The following is a 16,904-nucleotide window of genomic DNA, read 5'->3' as shown; positions in this document are numbered from 1 at the left end:
TTTTTATTCTTATGTTAATCCCCATACATTACATCATTAGTTTTAGATGAAGTGTTCCATGATTCATTGTTTGTGCATAACACCCAGTGCTCCATGCAGAACGTGCCCTCCTCAATACCCATCACCAGGCTAACCCATCCTCCCACCCCCCCTCCCCTCTAGAACCCTCAGTTTGTTTTTCAGAGTCCATCGTCTCTCATGGTTCGTCTACCCCTCCGATTTCCCCCGCTACCTTCTTCTTCTTCTTTTTTTTTCCTTAACATATATTGCATTATTTAAGAAAAACATATTCTTTATCTAACATTAAACATGGTTGACATGGCTTTTTTGCCCCCCAAAAGGGAGACAATCACAATTAATAATAATAGTCTATTAAAAAGTGCCAACACAAAAGCTGATCAGTTATCCTTTTTCATCCCATTCCCATGAGGTGCTTGTCTCTTCCACATTCTTCACATCAAATCATTCATCCAGTGGTTCCAACTTACCACCTAATTATTTCCCCATGTGAATATTACATTGCATCCCCTGGCACTACCCTAGTCCAGGCCAATAACCATTAAAAGTAGTCTTTTCTATTCAACAAATTTAAGTTTTATGTTTCAGATATCAAAATGTCTTACAAATTGTATCCCCATGACAGTAACATAATGTTTTGCACCTCAGTCCTCTTACACAGCACTTTTGCACAAGATTTCTAGGACTACAGCTTGTTGATTAGGTTAGCAATTGAATATTCATATGATAACCCAGCTTCCTCAATGTTACAGTATATTTTCCTTATTTCTGCTGTAACTGTATTGTTCCTTATTACTGTTATAACTGTAAGTAGTAAAAAAAAATTATGCAAGCTTTAATGGGTAGCCCTGAAATACAGAGGCTGAATGAGTAACAGTTCATGGGTGCTATGTACTTACCACATGCCAGGCAGTATATGAAGAGCTTCACAATATTTAACTCATTTAATCTGCGCTACATCTCTTATTTGAATACTGGCTAGTTACTCATATGGAAGTTGATATTTGTGAGCACTGATGCAGGCAACTTTGAAGCAAACTGATGCCTTTGATCCAACAATTCTACATCTAGAAATCAAGGCTAAACACATGGTCACACAAATACTTCAAAGATATATGAACAAAATATGTGTACCACACTACTGTTTATAATACTGAAAACCCTAAACATTCAATGGTAAAATAGATTATTGTACATTCATTTGAATACAATGCAATACAAGAACAATCACTATACATGCAAGGTATTCACTGAATACATGTACATATGAATAAATGACACATTTATAATTATCTTTAAGGGGCAAAAGCTAGTTGATTTTTAAAAAACAGTGTAGTTATGTTTATGTGCTACATGTACATAAAAAAAATGTCTAGCAGCATATAGAGTCCATAGTGGCTACCTGGACCAGGAGGATAAAGCCTTCTGCTTTTTTATACACTTTACTAACTATAACAAGCCTGGATTATTTTAGTAATTTAAGGGAAAATTTAAAAAGTTTAAAAAAAAATCATTGCACCCCCTCTCAACCACTGCTTACTAATATTATCCAAGAATACACTGCAATTTTGGGGCGTCTGCATGGCTCAGTCGGTTAAGCGTCTGCCTTCGGCTTAGGTCATGATCCCCGGGTTCTGGGATCAAGCCCCACATCAGGCTCCCTGCTCAGTGGGGAGTATGCTTCTCTCTCTGCCCCTTCCCCCTGCTTCTCCTCTCTCTCTAGCTTGCTCTATTTCAAATAAATAAATAAAATCTTTAAAAAAAAAAAGAATACACTGCAATTCTGGGAGAAGTCTTCATTAAAAAAGAAAAGTCTGGGGCGCCTGGCTGGCTCACTTGGTAGAGCATGCGACTCATGATCTCAGGGTCTTGAGTTTGAGCCCCACGTTGGGCACAGAGATTACTTAAAAAAGAAAAATAAAAAGAGAAAGGTCTGAGGCAGTAGTCTAATACCTAGCTAAATTTTTGGAAAATAATTAAGAGCAACCAAAATTTGGCTATTAGCCATTAGCAAAAGGAGAGTCCCAAAGCAAAAGGGTTTCACAGATTTACACTGTGGGCAATGCATTTTTTTGGGGGGGGGGATTCCTTGGGTGGTATACTTCCATTTGAGAAAGTGGCAGGCACCAAGGAGTAATTCCTGGATTCCTCCCCCAAAGTAGTCTCCGGCTAATTCTAAAAATAGAATTGATTATAAAGAATCAGCTGACTCTAGTGCAACAGGAAAAATCTTCCCACTAGACCCACGGAATGGAAAAATGTAGCAAAAGAGATTTTTTATTACTGAGAGTACAGTATTAATAATATGTGAGTAGACAGTAAATAAAAGCCATCAATTCTCAAATTATGATTATGATCCAAAAGGCTATGATTTTAAAATATACTCTGAGGGGCATGTGGGTGGCTCAGTCAGTTAAGCCTTTGCCTTCAGCAGGGGCCATGATCCCTGTCAGGCTCCCTGCTCAGCATGGAACTTGCTTCTCCAGCTCCCTCTGCCCCTCCCCACCACTTATGTTCTATCTCACTTTACTCTCTCTCTCTAATAAATAAACTAACAAACAATCTTTAAAAAAAATGTAATTTGAAATCCAGAATCTATTTTTCCCATAGAAACTATGATATTCAGGCTCCTAAGCCAAACTATTCATGCCAATTTAATCTATACCAAAATATATTCTTAACGGTATGATTTCAACAAGATAAAAACAGACTTTGAAAACTAAGTAGAGAAGTAGAAATCTCAAGATACCTATAACTTTTAAAGTTTCTATATAGGCAGAGAATGGATCTAACACACTACAAAAAAAGCCACCTACCTAATTCAACCAAAAGTTTGAGGGGGAAAGGAGAGAGGGAGTGACACATAATTTTTATCCACCTGTTGAAGTATTTAGGATCTGTTCATATACATTAGTCATTTGTAGCCAGTCTACTTCCTCTGCTAGAAAAGGTTTATGTAATGTTTAAAGGGTTTATAAAGTTCATTGAGTTATAGAATTAGCTCTTGGAGACACTATATAAGGAATTTATCCAAACTTACAGGGAACAGATGGTGTGATGTCCTTCAGCAGGATTCTATGCTATGACAGGCTCAAATTTAGCACATTTCTTTACAAAAGTAACAGAAATTTTATACATTACCTATCAAATCATCTCACAATTTCCAAACTAAAAAAAAGCAGAACACCACTCTTAAAAACTGAAATTGCTGATTATATCAAGTTGACACAATGAGAGGAAACCACATCTATACAAACCTTTTTAAGACAGTGAAAGCATTGATCAAAATAATGGAAAACCAATGAAAAAGCAGGATTTGTTTTAAAAAAATTGTATACGTTTATTTTTAATTTCACAATTCACTAAAAATTTTCAGATCCATGATCTCATTTGATTTTCACACCAACTCAAAAAGGCAGGCAAATTATTATTACTCCTATTTTACTAATGAGAAAAAAGATTTAAGTGCTCAAGGACAAAGGACAAATACAAAATGGGAAAAAACTCACCCCTAGGTTGGCCGTAGTGTGATGTATTTGAAAGTGAGCAAGATAATAAAAACAAGTAAACAGACTCAAGAGCTACCCTTAAGTTTTGCTATGAAGAGCAGCCGGGAAATGAGGCAGTAGCCAAAGAGGGATACTGAGACAAGGGAGGGTTTTTTTAAGATAAGGAAAATGTCTGAATATTCTAGAATGGAAAAATCAATGAGGCAGAAGAGAAAAGGAGAACAGATGGAGTGAGGTCCTTCACAGACGACCAAGTATAGGGTATAGTGGAAAAGTAGAGGCACCAGCCTTAGCACCACCCCTATTAGATACCAACCCCCAACAAAAGGGGACTATAGGAAGTAGGTAGCTCTGGTAGGACTCTGCAAAAGTTCTGTCCCGACTGTTTCTATATTCTCAATAAAATCTAAAATCTCAATAAAATCTAAAAGCTAGGGTTATCGGCTGAAAATGAGGACATTCAATGAAATCTGCTTATGACAGTGGAAGAGTTAATGGATGGACTAGTAAAGTGTACACTAGTGAAGTACACTTAACAGGCAGTACAAACGGCCCAATTACAGTTAATGTTCACGAACTTTAAGTGAGACAAATCAATGTGCTATGTGTTTGTTTGTCTTCTAGCTACACAAGTGCCAAGTACAAACAAAACTGAATTTAATCACATTTGGGGTTTTCCAAGAAAAAACAATGAAGTGAGACTGGGACCATGTTGTCAAGCATGGTCACGGTTTTATGTGTATGCTCTCAAACTCGTAAAACCTTCCAAACAACCATATGAGGTTAGCACTGCCAGGGGCAGTACTCTCATTTTAAGATGAGGAAACAGACATATTATTGGGTAACTAGCCCAAGGTCACAGGGCAAGTGCTACAGCCAGGATTGAAACTCAGGCAGCCTGGCTCAAGAGACATGCTATGCTGACCCTTGCAAGAGAGTGATTATAATCACTGACCCTATTTTAGCTGGGCAAGAGTGGAAGCAATAACATGAAGGGAGGGCCAGGAAAAGAAGTGTGGATCAAATGAATTATAGGTCTCATAAGAACTGGAATCAGAAGAAAGGTAAAGTAGGTTACTAAAAACAGATTACTGGGGATGGGGGAATAGCTACAGTTACTGGCAGTAAGATCTAGTTACCAGTCATGGGACTGAATAATTGAGGTAGTGTAGAAGGAAATATCACTGGATGAGAGATTAAGGAATACAAGACCAGGGTATGAGGCAAGACCATCTTTCGTAGATACTGAAACTACCAAAGCCACTGACTGTGTGATGGCAGCAAGTTATTAATCACGCTGGCATTCATTTCTTCTTTTTAAAACATACACTAATACATTATTTTCTGGTGTGGATGTCTTTTTTAAACAATGTCTACCACATGCTGTGAAGATCAGAATTGTGATCATTTTCACATGTTTTTAACACAAAGATAAAAGCAGCTACATCAGGGAAAATGACAATGTCAAGATAACTAATATATGTCCATAGTTACCATCTACATTTCCTCATCTCCCATTCATTCCTCAATCCACTCAAACGTAACTTTTGGCTTTCCATTCCATGGAAATTACTTGTCAGGGTAACTAATAATCTCCAAGCTGTCAAAACCAAAGGGCATGTCTCTTGAACTCTCAAGCAGTAGACACATTAGATCCTTTCCTTCTCCTTGAAACATTTTCTTTTCTTGGATTCTTCCTACCTCAAAGATTGTTCCTTGACTGACCTATTCACTACTCAATCTCCAGATACAGGCTTCAACTCCAGGCCCCATCCTATTACCTAGCTACATTCTCACCATGGTTCTTCAATTCTAGTAGAATACAATTAATTACATATAGTGGATAATTTAGGGTTCAAATTACACAAGCAATTGACACTGAAAAAGACTGCTAGATGATCTCATCTGGTCCCATGGATTGAAGTCAACCACATAGGCTGCCTATCGTCAGGGCTCTATCTCCATCCCAAACTTCTCTCTGGAATTGAGATTCGTAACAAATCTTGTCATCTTTACTTGAACGCTTAATAGGCATCTTAAATCTTGAGTTCCCACCACAACCCCAAACCTGCTCCCTTCCCAGCCCTCCACATCTCAGGAAAGACCGTAAGTATTCACACAATTTATACAACCAAAATCTAGGCTTAATCTTCAATTTCTCAATTTTCCCCACTCCAACCCATCAAAAATTCTCTCAACTCTATGCTCCCAAGCACATCTCAAATCCATCCATTTTTCTTCATATCTGTGGCTCCTACTTCCCTAGTTAAAGCCTTGACTGTTTAAGACTACTATACAAGCCTAACTGTTCTCCTGCTATTCCTCTTGCTCATCCTATTATCCATTTCCCATATAGCAGTCAAAGTAACCTTTAAAATCATAAAAGAAAATTTTCTCCTCTGCTTAAAATTCCCCAAAGGCTTCTTATTTTACCTTGAAACCCCCCCTTGCCTAACTCTGATTACCTCTCTTCTCCCTCACCTACTAGATTAGCAATACAAGCCTTTTTTGAGTCCCAAAACACACTCTTAAAGGTCTTTCCCTACAGAAAGCACTCTTCCCCATCTGAGTACTTATTATTATTCAGATATCAGTTTAAATGTCACTGTATTCAAAAAGGCCCTCAGTGACTAGTCAATTTAAAAGTAGCCACCCAGTCATACACTATCACATTACCTCACCCTATTTCAATTCTCTACATAGCTCTTAGCATTATCTAGTTATTAAAATTTGTTTTTTTAACGGATTTATTCCATTGTAACATATGCACCGTGACAGCAGGACTGAAAGTTTAGTAAGTACTCAACAAATATTAAATAAAAATCAACATGCAAATATTGAGGGATCACTAAAAGAATGCATTCAATTCATTCAAAAAATGTTTATTAAATGCCCACTATGTGCTAGGTATAGGAAGAGCAAAAGTCTGGCAGAAACCGTATCTGATTTCCCAGGTACTTCCTGTATTATGTTTTACCAATATGCCAAGAAACCTTCATTTCATCTCTGTGATATAGTTTTTTAAAGACTTATTTATTTGCTTTAAAGAGAGAGAGCATCTCAAGCAGACTCCCCGCTGAGCACAGTGCCCAACTCGGTGCTCCATCCCAAACCCTGAGATCATGACCTGAGCCAAAAGCAAGAGTCAGACCCTCAACCGACTGGGCTACCCAGATGCCCCTGTAATACAGTATTTTAATACATTTATTACTCTGAATGTATTAATAATCTAGGAAACTTCTTTTTTTTTTTTTATTCTTATGTTAATCCCCATACATTACATCATTAGTTCTAGATGAAGTGTTCCATGATTCATTGTTCGTGCACAACACCCAGTGCTCCATGCAGAACGTGCCCTCCTCAATACCCACCACCAGGCCAACCCATCCTCCCACCCCCCTCCCCTCTAGAACCCTCAGTTTGTTGTTTTTCAGAGTCCATCGTCTCTCATGGTTCGTCCACCCCTCCGATTTCCCCCGCTTCATTCCTCCCCTCCCGCTACCTTCTTCTTCTTCTTTTTTTTTTTTAACATATCTTGCATTATTTGTCTCAGAGGTACAGATCTGAGATTCAACAGTCCTGCACAATTCACAGCGCTTAACAGAGCACGTACCCTCCCCAGTGTCTATCACCCAGTCACCCCATCCCTCCCACCCCACCCCCCACTCCAACAACACTCAGTTTGTTTCCTGCGATTAAGAATTAGGAAACTTCTATAATAAAGTACTATCTCCAGCACAACTATATTAAAATACAGTAAACCACAACAGGAACAAGTTGCTAATAAATGACGGCTAACAAATACCATATACAGAACAAGTACTAAACAATATTTTACAGTGTAATCACCAATATTATACAAATAAACCACAAAGCAAGGTATTTCTTTACACATTACAGTACACTAAATGTGCTTTCTATAATTAAAACTACTGTATCTTTACAGTTCTTTTATCCAAAATTCCACCATATACATACAATAGCTTTGATGTCACTTATGTACTATTAATTGCATTTCAGCTTCTTCATTTAAAGTCTAATCTCACACTTACTATTGTTCCTCCACTTATTGAAAGCACACAACAGCGACAAGGGTTAGCATATTGAAGAATTAAATCTGAGTATCACATAACTCTTTCTTGTCATCATTTTTAGTGATACAATAAAACCTGCAATGTATTACAATCATCTCAATTTTTGTTTTTTAATATATTCGTTCTTAATTAAGGGTTTCCTTCTCCTCGAAACATTTTCTTTTCTTGGATTCTTCCTACAAAACAAAATTAAGTGCCTTTGGATTTGAGCTTTAAAAAACTGTGTACTCCATTTTCCTCTATATGTCCATCCATCACATCACCAACTTTCAGAATTTTTAAGATTTTATACAAGTAGTAGTCTATTAGACATCACAGAATGCTTTATATAGATTAAATTTCTCCAATTTTTTTAAATAAAAAATGTCTTTAAAATAAAACCACACAATTAAGAATATTCTCTTTTAGCAATGGTCTTCCCATCCAACCTTCTCATTTTATTTCTGTATTGTTTGACTATAAGAGGAGATAGATTACTATCGTTAACAGTAAAAAGACTTGCACTGATTACACTAAAGGTGGTGCATGGGAATGGTCAAGTAAATGATAGAAAATGGCTAGTAAGTGTTAAGAAAATTTTGGTAGTTGAAAAAGGGGGAGAGGACTTTCAGCATTCAAAAACTAAAGCAAACACGAACAATATAAAAACAAATTCCATTGCTTTCCCCGCTTTGTACATCTACTCTACAGCTTTTGAGCTACTAGGTCAATAAGGCTCCCAAAAGACCCACCACATTCCACATGTGCCTGTACTCCTCCAGTGCTGACACTCAAAAGACCGCTAAACATATACATGTTCAACAAATGAATCACTCCGATGATTCCTCTTATCTCAGTCTTTTCTTGCATTCATTTTTTTCCTGCTCATCTCAAGCTCACCAGAGTTTCTATGCTGGCCACTTCAAGTTACTTAATTTTCTTAGTTCCTTCTAGGTAAAAATCAAACAAGGACAAACCTTTGAGGAGCCAAAATCAAGGTCTCTGAGAGCAAAAACTGTTCTTCACTTTATGTGGATCTCCCTACAGGTCTCACTAAAATCCTATTTTCTCCTCTTTATTTTAGATCTATTTCTAATATCCTTGGTTACCTAGTTTTCACAACAAATTTTCACAACAGGACACTTAAGAGTCTCCTTATATTATTTTAACTTTCATTGTTTCTTTTCTTACAGAAATTTTACCTAAATACTGTATCCAAAATAGATACTAAAAAAACCACTAAAGGGCGCCTGGGTGGCTCAGTTGGTTAAGCAACTGCCTTCCGCTCAGGTCATGATCCTGAGTCCCAGGATGGAGTCCTGAATTGGGCTCCCTGCTCAGCAGGGAGTCTGCTTCTCTCTCTGACCCTCCCTCCCCCATGTACTCTCTCTCTCAAATAAATAAATAAAACCTTAAAAGCAAAACAAAAAAACCCACTATAAATATCTCTGAAATTTAAGTCCATTAAAATGAAATCCTACAAGGGGCAGCTGTAGAGCACAGGACTCCTGATCTCTGGGTTGTAAGTTAGAGCCCCACATTGGGTGTAGACCATTACTTAAAAATAAAATCTAAAAAAAAAAAAAGAAATCCTACAAGTCATTTTAATGTAAATGCTCCTGTCTTCATTTCTTGCTCCAGACTAACAATGTTAGTTTTTATATTTATATAAATAAGAACAAAAATATATTTAGACAAATAGGAATAAGAAGCTGAAGCCACTCTCTGTAACAATGGTCTTTCAGAAAATACACTTTTAGAAGTATATTTATAAATCCTGTAACTCAAGATATTCCTTAGAAATAAACCAGTAAACAATAAATATATTGAGTATATACAAATACAATATTGGCTCTAAGATAATCAATGCACGAAGTGCCGTAAGAGCTATCCAAATATCATAGAACATTCAGTGGAGCTGTAGAAAAGTTACTGCATAACTTCAATAAACCCACAGGTATTTACAAAAACTCCTTTAGGTTTCAATAATTCTGGAGTTAATTCTGAATACTGTAAGCTGGGAAAGCTCCTGCCGCACCAATATTACTGCAAAGAATCAAAGTCAAATAGACATTTTATGAAAAGTTTTGTCTGAGAACATTAAACAGTTGCACTTTAAACTTTAATCCTTTAACTTATTAGTACACACTTGGCAATAAGGAAAAATTCAAGAAAAATCTGACTTCTATTAATTACATCAATCCACAGGGCATTGTCAATTACTTCTGAGGACACTGAAAAGTTTCTCATCTATAATTGCTATCTCCTGTACCTTCAAGAATTTATCACAAGGCATACTTTTACATATTCTTGCAATAAAATTATTTTGTGCCACAGTTCCAAAAAGATTGGGAACTATGTTTCTTAAATAATTGAAGAGACACAAAACTTCAGATTAAATGAGACAGGTAAAACATAACACTATATCCTCACCCAAAGGTATCCGTTCGTTAACCACTGATTTCATTTACTGACCACCAATTAAATACCATTTAATCCTCACATCTCCGAAAGGCAGGCAGGTACACAGCAAATAAGTTACAGAGGCACAAATGGAACTGATCTATTTAACACCAAGACCCCTGATCTCCACCAAAGCCAGAATCAACTATTTTTTAATATAGATGGGCAGAAAGCAGCTGGTTTAAACTAAACATGACAATCTTAATGATATACAGAACCACAATTCCAAAAGAAAAGCTGATTTACACCGGTGGCATATTTAGATTCTTGGCATAAAGTTGTACTGACTTCAACACAGTGGCTCTTTTTGCAGTCACAAATACAGAAGATGGCACGAAAATCTACCACGTGGACTTTTGAAGTGTTCGAGGGTTTAACTGCAGAAAAGATTCAAAGTTTTTATTTTCTTTTTTTTCTCCCCTGAAATGCTATTATTTGGGGGCTGGGGGAAGAGTGTAGGGTAAGTACCTACATTACAGGACTTATAACACAAGAGGAGTCTTTAATCTGGAGGTGAGTTTGAGCCTGGATATGAAGGGCTCTAACACAAAAAAATCTTCACCACCAAAGAGGCCTGGAAGTGCAATCTACGTGTGGGTGTGGGCTCGGTGGCGGGAGAACTGCGGCTACAGGATTCAAGATAGTATATGCGAATAAAAGGGTCACCAATTCTGGGGAGGAGGGGGCAAATCCTTCATTTTCAACACGCCTCTCCACTCACCACTCACCTTTCACTCTGGGGCTGACGGAACCTGCTATCTTTTTTTAAAGCTCATTCTCTCCAGTTACCACGTCCTAGACTTTAGCTCCTAACCGGGTCCACTCAGGGGTAGTGACGACGCCTACATCTCCCTCCCGCACCTAAGGACCCATAAAGGCCGACTACCATCACCAACGAAGCCTTGACCTCCCCTCCCCCCCGGCCCCACTACCGAGAGCTTCTCAGGCCCAGGCCTCCTGTGCCCCGCGGCCGTGTGCTCCACGCCATCTGCCACCAGGGCTTCGGCGTCCGGCCACCGCTTCCCCTTACTCCTGCCACAAAGCCCGCGGCCAACTCCGAAGGCTCGGGTGGGCCGCACACCGCCAGAGCCGGGACCCCGGGCCTTGCCCGTGCGCAGAACCAGCAGGCCTTATTCAGCGCCCGGGGCCCAAGCCCTACGCTCGCTGCGCACTCCCGGGTGTGCTGAGGTCTCTCCCCGCTCGGCCGCGCTGCCGGGCCCTGCTCGGGGCTGAGGCCCGGGCCCAGGGCACAGAACAGCCGCGCCGCCCCCCGCCCAGGCCCGGCGGGCCCCTCGCGCTCCCCGCGGCCCGCGCGCGGCCGCCTCCGCCCCGCCCGGCCCCACGCTCCCCGCCGCTCGCACCGTCTCGTCGGGGTCGATGTCGATCTTGAAGGTCTGCTGCTGGAGGGTCTTCAGGGTGACCAGCATGGTGCCGGGGCGCAGCTCCGCTGCCGGGCCTGCTCCGGGTGCTGGCCGCTGGGCGGGGTCTGTGGCCTGGCGGGGCCCCGGGGTCGCCCGCGCTCCTCGCGCACTAGGGAGGAAGGCGGTGGGGGTGGGGGTTTGTCACATTCGCCCTGCGGAGCGGCCTCTCCCCCAGCCCTGGGCCCGGGCCGCGCCGCTCCCTCCGCGACTGCGGCCTTCCTCGCGAGTTCTGGCCGCCGTGCTTCCTCACGCGCCCGGCGCCGGCCACTGAGTCTGCAGGAGGCACGAGGGGCTCTGCGAGACAAGCAGAGAATCCGCTAGCTCACCACAGGCTGGTGGCCGCCATCAACGTGACTCGCCGAGACGCGCCCCCTCCCCCACCCGAAAAAATCTGGGGGATGGGAACGGGCTGGCGAACCGCGCAGGCGTAGGGTGCGGCGAGGCTGTGCGCAGGCGCGGCCAAGAACTCCGCCCCGGAATTGGGGCGGGGCGGATTGCGGCTCTGGAATGTCGGTGGCCTGGATCGGGCGTGCGCAGACGCAGTCAGTGGGCGTCTGGAGGGCTCTCGGGGCTTCCTTGTGGCGTCTGCAGCCGGGGCGTTCTCCCGCCTGCCGCTGCTCCGCCTACGTCCAGACTCCTCCCGGCTCCCTGAGTTGCGCAACCCGTAGCCGGGGAAGCGCTACGTGGAGACCGCGCTAAGTGGATGCCGAAGTCTGGAGCTGGGGAACTGGAGGGCGGTAGGTTGGGGCGGGGTTTAAGAGAAAGGCTCGTGGTAACCACGGTACTGGGTCGGAGCTTAACGGGAGCTTTCTATGTGGATGAACATTTGTGGTGGCGACTCTGATTCTTTACTCCTGAGAGTACAGACCCCAGTGCCGGACTGCCTAGGTGGACCTTGGGCCTAAGTAGAAGGACGGACAGAGGAGGTCAAGTTCTCTCACTCCTCCGTGGACAGAACTGTCCGGTGGCTCCTGTCACGGAGAAGTCAAAGTCACAGTTCCTGGAACTGGATACATAGCCCCAGCCTCTCACCGCATCTCCCTCCTCTCCCTGGCTCTTGGGGTTGTTGGTGGGTACTAGACACTTGCTCCCGCCTAAAGGCCTGCCTTTGCACTTGCTGTACCCGCTTCTGAGTCCTCTTTACCCAGATGGCTGGGTGGCTCACTGTCTCAACTCCTTCAAATCTTTGCTCAAATGTCACCTTCTCAGTGAAGTCTACCCTGATCCTCGGCTTAAAACCGCAGCTTCCCTAGCTCCATTATCCTATTCTGTTATGTCCATACCATTTAACATCCTCCAGTTACCATATAATACAGATATTTATTATCTTTGTCATCTTTTCCTCCAAGCCCCAGACTGAAGCTGCACAAAGGCGAGGATTTTGATGTGTTAACTGATGTATCTCTAGCATGGAGAAACGTGCCTGACAGCAAGCACACAATAAATATTAGTGGAATGGGTAAATGTGTTTCCAGTTCCTCATCAGTAAGGTAGGAATAATAATAGCACTCAACTCCATTGATTATTGGAGGGGGGTATTGAATAATGTATATAAAGACAAGGAACAGAGTGAGAATCGCATAAGGAGTTAGCTATTTGTAGTATGCCCATTTACAGATAAAAAAAGTGGAATACAGAGATGCTGAGTAATGTGCCTGGAATCACCCACCTAGTAAGTGACAGATCAGCATTTTAACCCAAGCAGAATGACTCTAGAGCATGTGCTCCTAGGTGCTGGGCTATTCTGCCTCTTATTAAGGTACCATTTGACATAAGGTGGTTCAAGTATAAAGGAAAGTTACAGTTAGATCACTAACCATGTGACCAATTGCAAATTACATCTTTGTGCCATCATCCTGACTGATACAGTATCACTGCTTGGTTTTTCCTGTATTTAAGAGCTCAGGTATAATCCTTCCATGGAACTTTCCCTGACCAACTTCCCTCTCCACTAACCTGGCATTTCCCCTTTCACAGCACAGATGTCCCTGTATTGTAATTCAATATCTAGTCCTCTGCTCTCTGCATTTCTGTGTATCTACTGTTGGTCATCAGGTGATCTCATCTTGTCCTTTGTTTTGAAATACCTCCAGCCTGGACCTGTCCCCTTAGCTGTAGAGTTAGCCAGTTACCTATATAATACCTTCACTTAGAGTGTAACAAGCGCTGAAGCCTACCATGGCCAAACAGAACCATTGATTTTTCTCTGGACCTCTCTTCCCCATGAAACCTGCCCCTTTACCAGTTTTCCCCCATTTTAGTTCATGGCACCACCATCTACCCAGGTGCTCAGATCAGAAATCTAGTCATCATCCCTGGTAAATCTCTCCTCTGTTCCTATTTCCTCACCCACCGCATGTAATCCACTATCGAGTCCTGTCAATTTTATTCTCCAAAATACATCCCAAATTCAGCCATTTTCACCATTTCTAATTCACCAACCCTAGGCTAATCCATCATTATGCTTCACCTGCCTCCCAACTGGTCTCTCCGCTTCTACTCTTTTCCCCCAGCAGCCTCCCCAGCAGTCAGAGTAGTCTTTTTCGACCATAATTCAAATCATGTCACATCTATTCTTAATACCTAATTACACTTTAGAATACAGTTCAAACTCTTTACCTGGCTTTGAAGAGTACACATGATCTGACTCCTGCCAAATTGTCTGGCTTCATCTCTTTTCTTCTCTCTCCCTTTCATTCACCGTCATCCCTCTGCACCTCCCTTTCTTTCGTACCTCAAACAGGCTAAGCTGTTTCTAACCTGTGGAACTTTGCAGTTGAGGTCACTTCAGCTTGAAACTCTCTCTTCCTACATCTTCGAGTGGCTAACTCCTTTTCATTTTTCAAATTCCCGGTCATATTTTACTTCCTTAGAGAGGACTTCTTCAATAACTGAAATGATAAATGATAAATATTAACTCTTTAGGTGAGGCACTATCCACTTTACAAGGACAACCTCATTTGAGCGCCCACAAAACTCCATGAGATAGGTATAACATTACCCTGGCTTTAATTTTTTCATGGATCTACCTGAAATTACTATTTTCCAACTTGTTTATGGTCTGTCTCACATTACTACTCAGTCCCCATCTCTGCTTTGTCGGGAGAGGAACTCACTTGCCTTACGGCTCTTTCCCAAGCACCTAGATCAGTGCCTGGAACACAGGTGCTCAGTAGTGTATGTTGACTGAATCCTCAACTCAGTTGTAAGCTCCATGAGGCCAAGTGTTATGTCAACCTTGTTCAGAATGGTATCTTTAGAGTCTAGCACAATGTGAATGCTTAATATACATTGGCTGAAAAAATAGTGAAGTCACTTTAATTAAAATGAGTCAATTTAGTTGAAATTTAAACAGTTGTAAGAAACTATCTGAAACCATTTTATAATTTATTATAGTTTTATTATAAATTTAATTCATTTATTATAATTAAATTAGAAGTTATTTATTTTTATAATATTAAATGTGTTTCATTATAACTTTATTTGTTATAATATTAAAACTTTTTTCTGCTACAACTGCTATTATCCATCTGCAGAAAAAGGGAGGTGAGAGATGCCTCTCTATATATTAGTGTATATATTTTAAAAATCTTTTGCTCATGGCAAAATAAATAAAAAACAGTATAGAAAGGGATCGATTGAAAATAAATCCCCCTGCCCACTTCCTAGAAATAATAATTGTTTTGAGTGTCTTTAGACATATTTTAGGTATGTACAAGAATGTATCCCCCAAATAGTTGTGGCAACAGTAGATTTTAAATGCCAATTGAAAGATTCACCGGATACATTTTCTAAAGTACAGTGTTCAGATAAAAAGTTGTTTTTGTTTTCTTTTAATTTCTGGTAAAACTGTATGCCAGACATAACCACTCTTGGCCCAATAGCTCAGGTTGGACCGGCTGTATGCCTCCTTGTTAGACGTAGTTGCCTTTACCTAGAGTCTCATAGTTCACATGACAGATGATAGGACCTCACCCCCGACCCTCCCAATACAAAGGCCACCGAGGTGAGGATGCTTGTGAGCAAGGCCTTGTAGGATAGGCCTTGGGCTTCTCCAAGAGCTATTGGGCCAAGATAAAAAGACGGATGGGAGTCATTGGTTCCAAGTACTTGGGAACAAGCCAGGTAATTTTGCTTGTGTTTTTGGAAATCAGTCAAATGATTTCAGGGAAGAAGATGAGCAAGCTGAGATGTAGCAACTGCTGACTTAAAAAATACTAGGGCAAAAATGCCAGACTTCAAGCCATTCATTCAGCAGATAATTATTGAGACTCCCCATGCCAGGAACTCTTCTGGGTGTTGGGGATACAATAGGGAAGAAAACAAAGTCCCTGCCCTCATGGAGTTTATATTCTCGTGGGATGGTAGATAAATAGATAATGAACTAAAAATCAAAGGTATTTTTAATCTATCAGGTGATAAGTGGTATTTTTTTAAAAAGCACATGAAGAGGATCAGTAGTGCTCAGAAGAAATAGAGTTGCTACAGAGAATGGTGCCAGATAGCTTTCATTCTTTTCCCCATCATTCTTTCTTCCCTCTTCTTTGCCCAGCAATTGGTTCCAAGAAGGCTGACCTATGTGGACTACCACAACTGGCTTCCTGGGGAGTCCTTGCAGGACATAGGAATGAGCAAAAAGAGTGAAGTTAGGGAATTTATTCTTCTTTGTGGTTGGTAGTGCTCTTGATACAAGGTCATTGCTTCTGTAGGGTGCCCCTCCAAGGGTGCAGAAAGGTACCCAGTGGGTCACTGGGAGTGGTAAATGGAACTACTCCTGCTTCCGTGCCTTGGTTCCTAGACCCAGCTGGTCTTCCTACTGGAGACAGAGTGCCCTATAGGGTTCTCTGATTCAGTGTGCAGATTGCATGCTGGAGAATGAAACCCTCCTGCACAGTATTGCCTCAGACATGGTAGTTTAGCTGTACCATCAGCAAGCCATTCCATTGCTCTCTCAGATTGGCTTTTCTGGAAAGGGTGGTATATGAAAAGACCAACAGGTCCTATGATCATGGGATCATTCCCAAACCTCCATTGTGAAGTGGGCCCCCTGGTTGGATGCTATGATGGGTGGGGTTCTGTGTCTGTGGATCAGGTACTCTGTAAACTCCTGTACGATGATACAGGCCAAAGCTCTGCTGGCAGGAAATGTAAACCTACACCAAGAATAAGTGTCTATTCTTGTGAGAACAAATTGGCCCTCCAGTATGCAAATGGCGCAACACAGTCAACTTCCCACTAAGTGGCCGGTTGATCATTTAAAGAATAGTACTATACTAATAGAAACTAAAAGAACAGTAGAACAGATCAACGAAACTAGGAGCTGGTTCTTTGAAAGAATTAACAAGATTGATAAACCCCTGGCCAGACTTATCAAAAAGAAAAGAGAAATGACCCAAATCCACAAAATCATGAATGAAAGA

The 16,904-nt window shown here is 41.3% G+C and overlaps 1 protein-coding gene and 1 long non-coding RNA gene across 4 annotated transcripts in view; one reads left to right on the top strand and one right to left on the bottom strand.

The window, feature by feature from the left end:
• Window positions 1–11,881, bottom strand: part of RAD23B (RAD23 nucleotide excision repair protein B) — a 40,100-nt gene extending 28,219 nt beyond the window's left edge. The window contains exon 1 of one of the 3 annotated variants that reach the window (XM_081803328.1): window positions 11,425–11,881. In XM_081803328.1, coding sequence (XP_081659454.1) covers window positions 11,425–11,490 — 66 coding nt within the window. In that variant the 5' untranslated portion in view covers window positions 11,491–11,881. The remainder of the gene's footprint in view (window positions 1–11,424) is intronic. The other 2 variants (XM_081803326.1, XM_081803327.1) reach the window with 2 other exon arrangements.
• A 64-nt stretch (window positions 11,882–11,945) lies between these two features.
• LOC145717089 (uncharacterized) overlaps window positions 11,946–16,904 on the top strand; it is a 27,555-nt gene continuing 22,596 nt past the window's right edge. The window contains exons 1-2 of the long non-coding RNA XR_014140105.1: window positions 11,946–12,553; window positions 12,834–12,974. This is a non-coding gene — a long non-coding RNA (uncharacterized LOC145717089). The remainder of the gene's footprint in view (window positions 12,554–12,833; window positions 12,975–16,904) is intronic.

This window comes from Leptonychotes weddellii, chromosome 14 (genome assembly GCF_054177405.1).
Source record: "Leptonychotes weddellii isolate Sample4059 chromosome 14, ASM5417740v2, whole genome shotgun sequence".
Lineage (NCBI taxonomy): Eukaryota > Metazoa > Chordata > Mammalia > Carnivora > Phocidae > Leptonychotes > Leptonychotes weddellii.
This window is presented reverse-complemented; position numbering and strand designations above follow the sequence as displayed.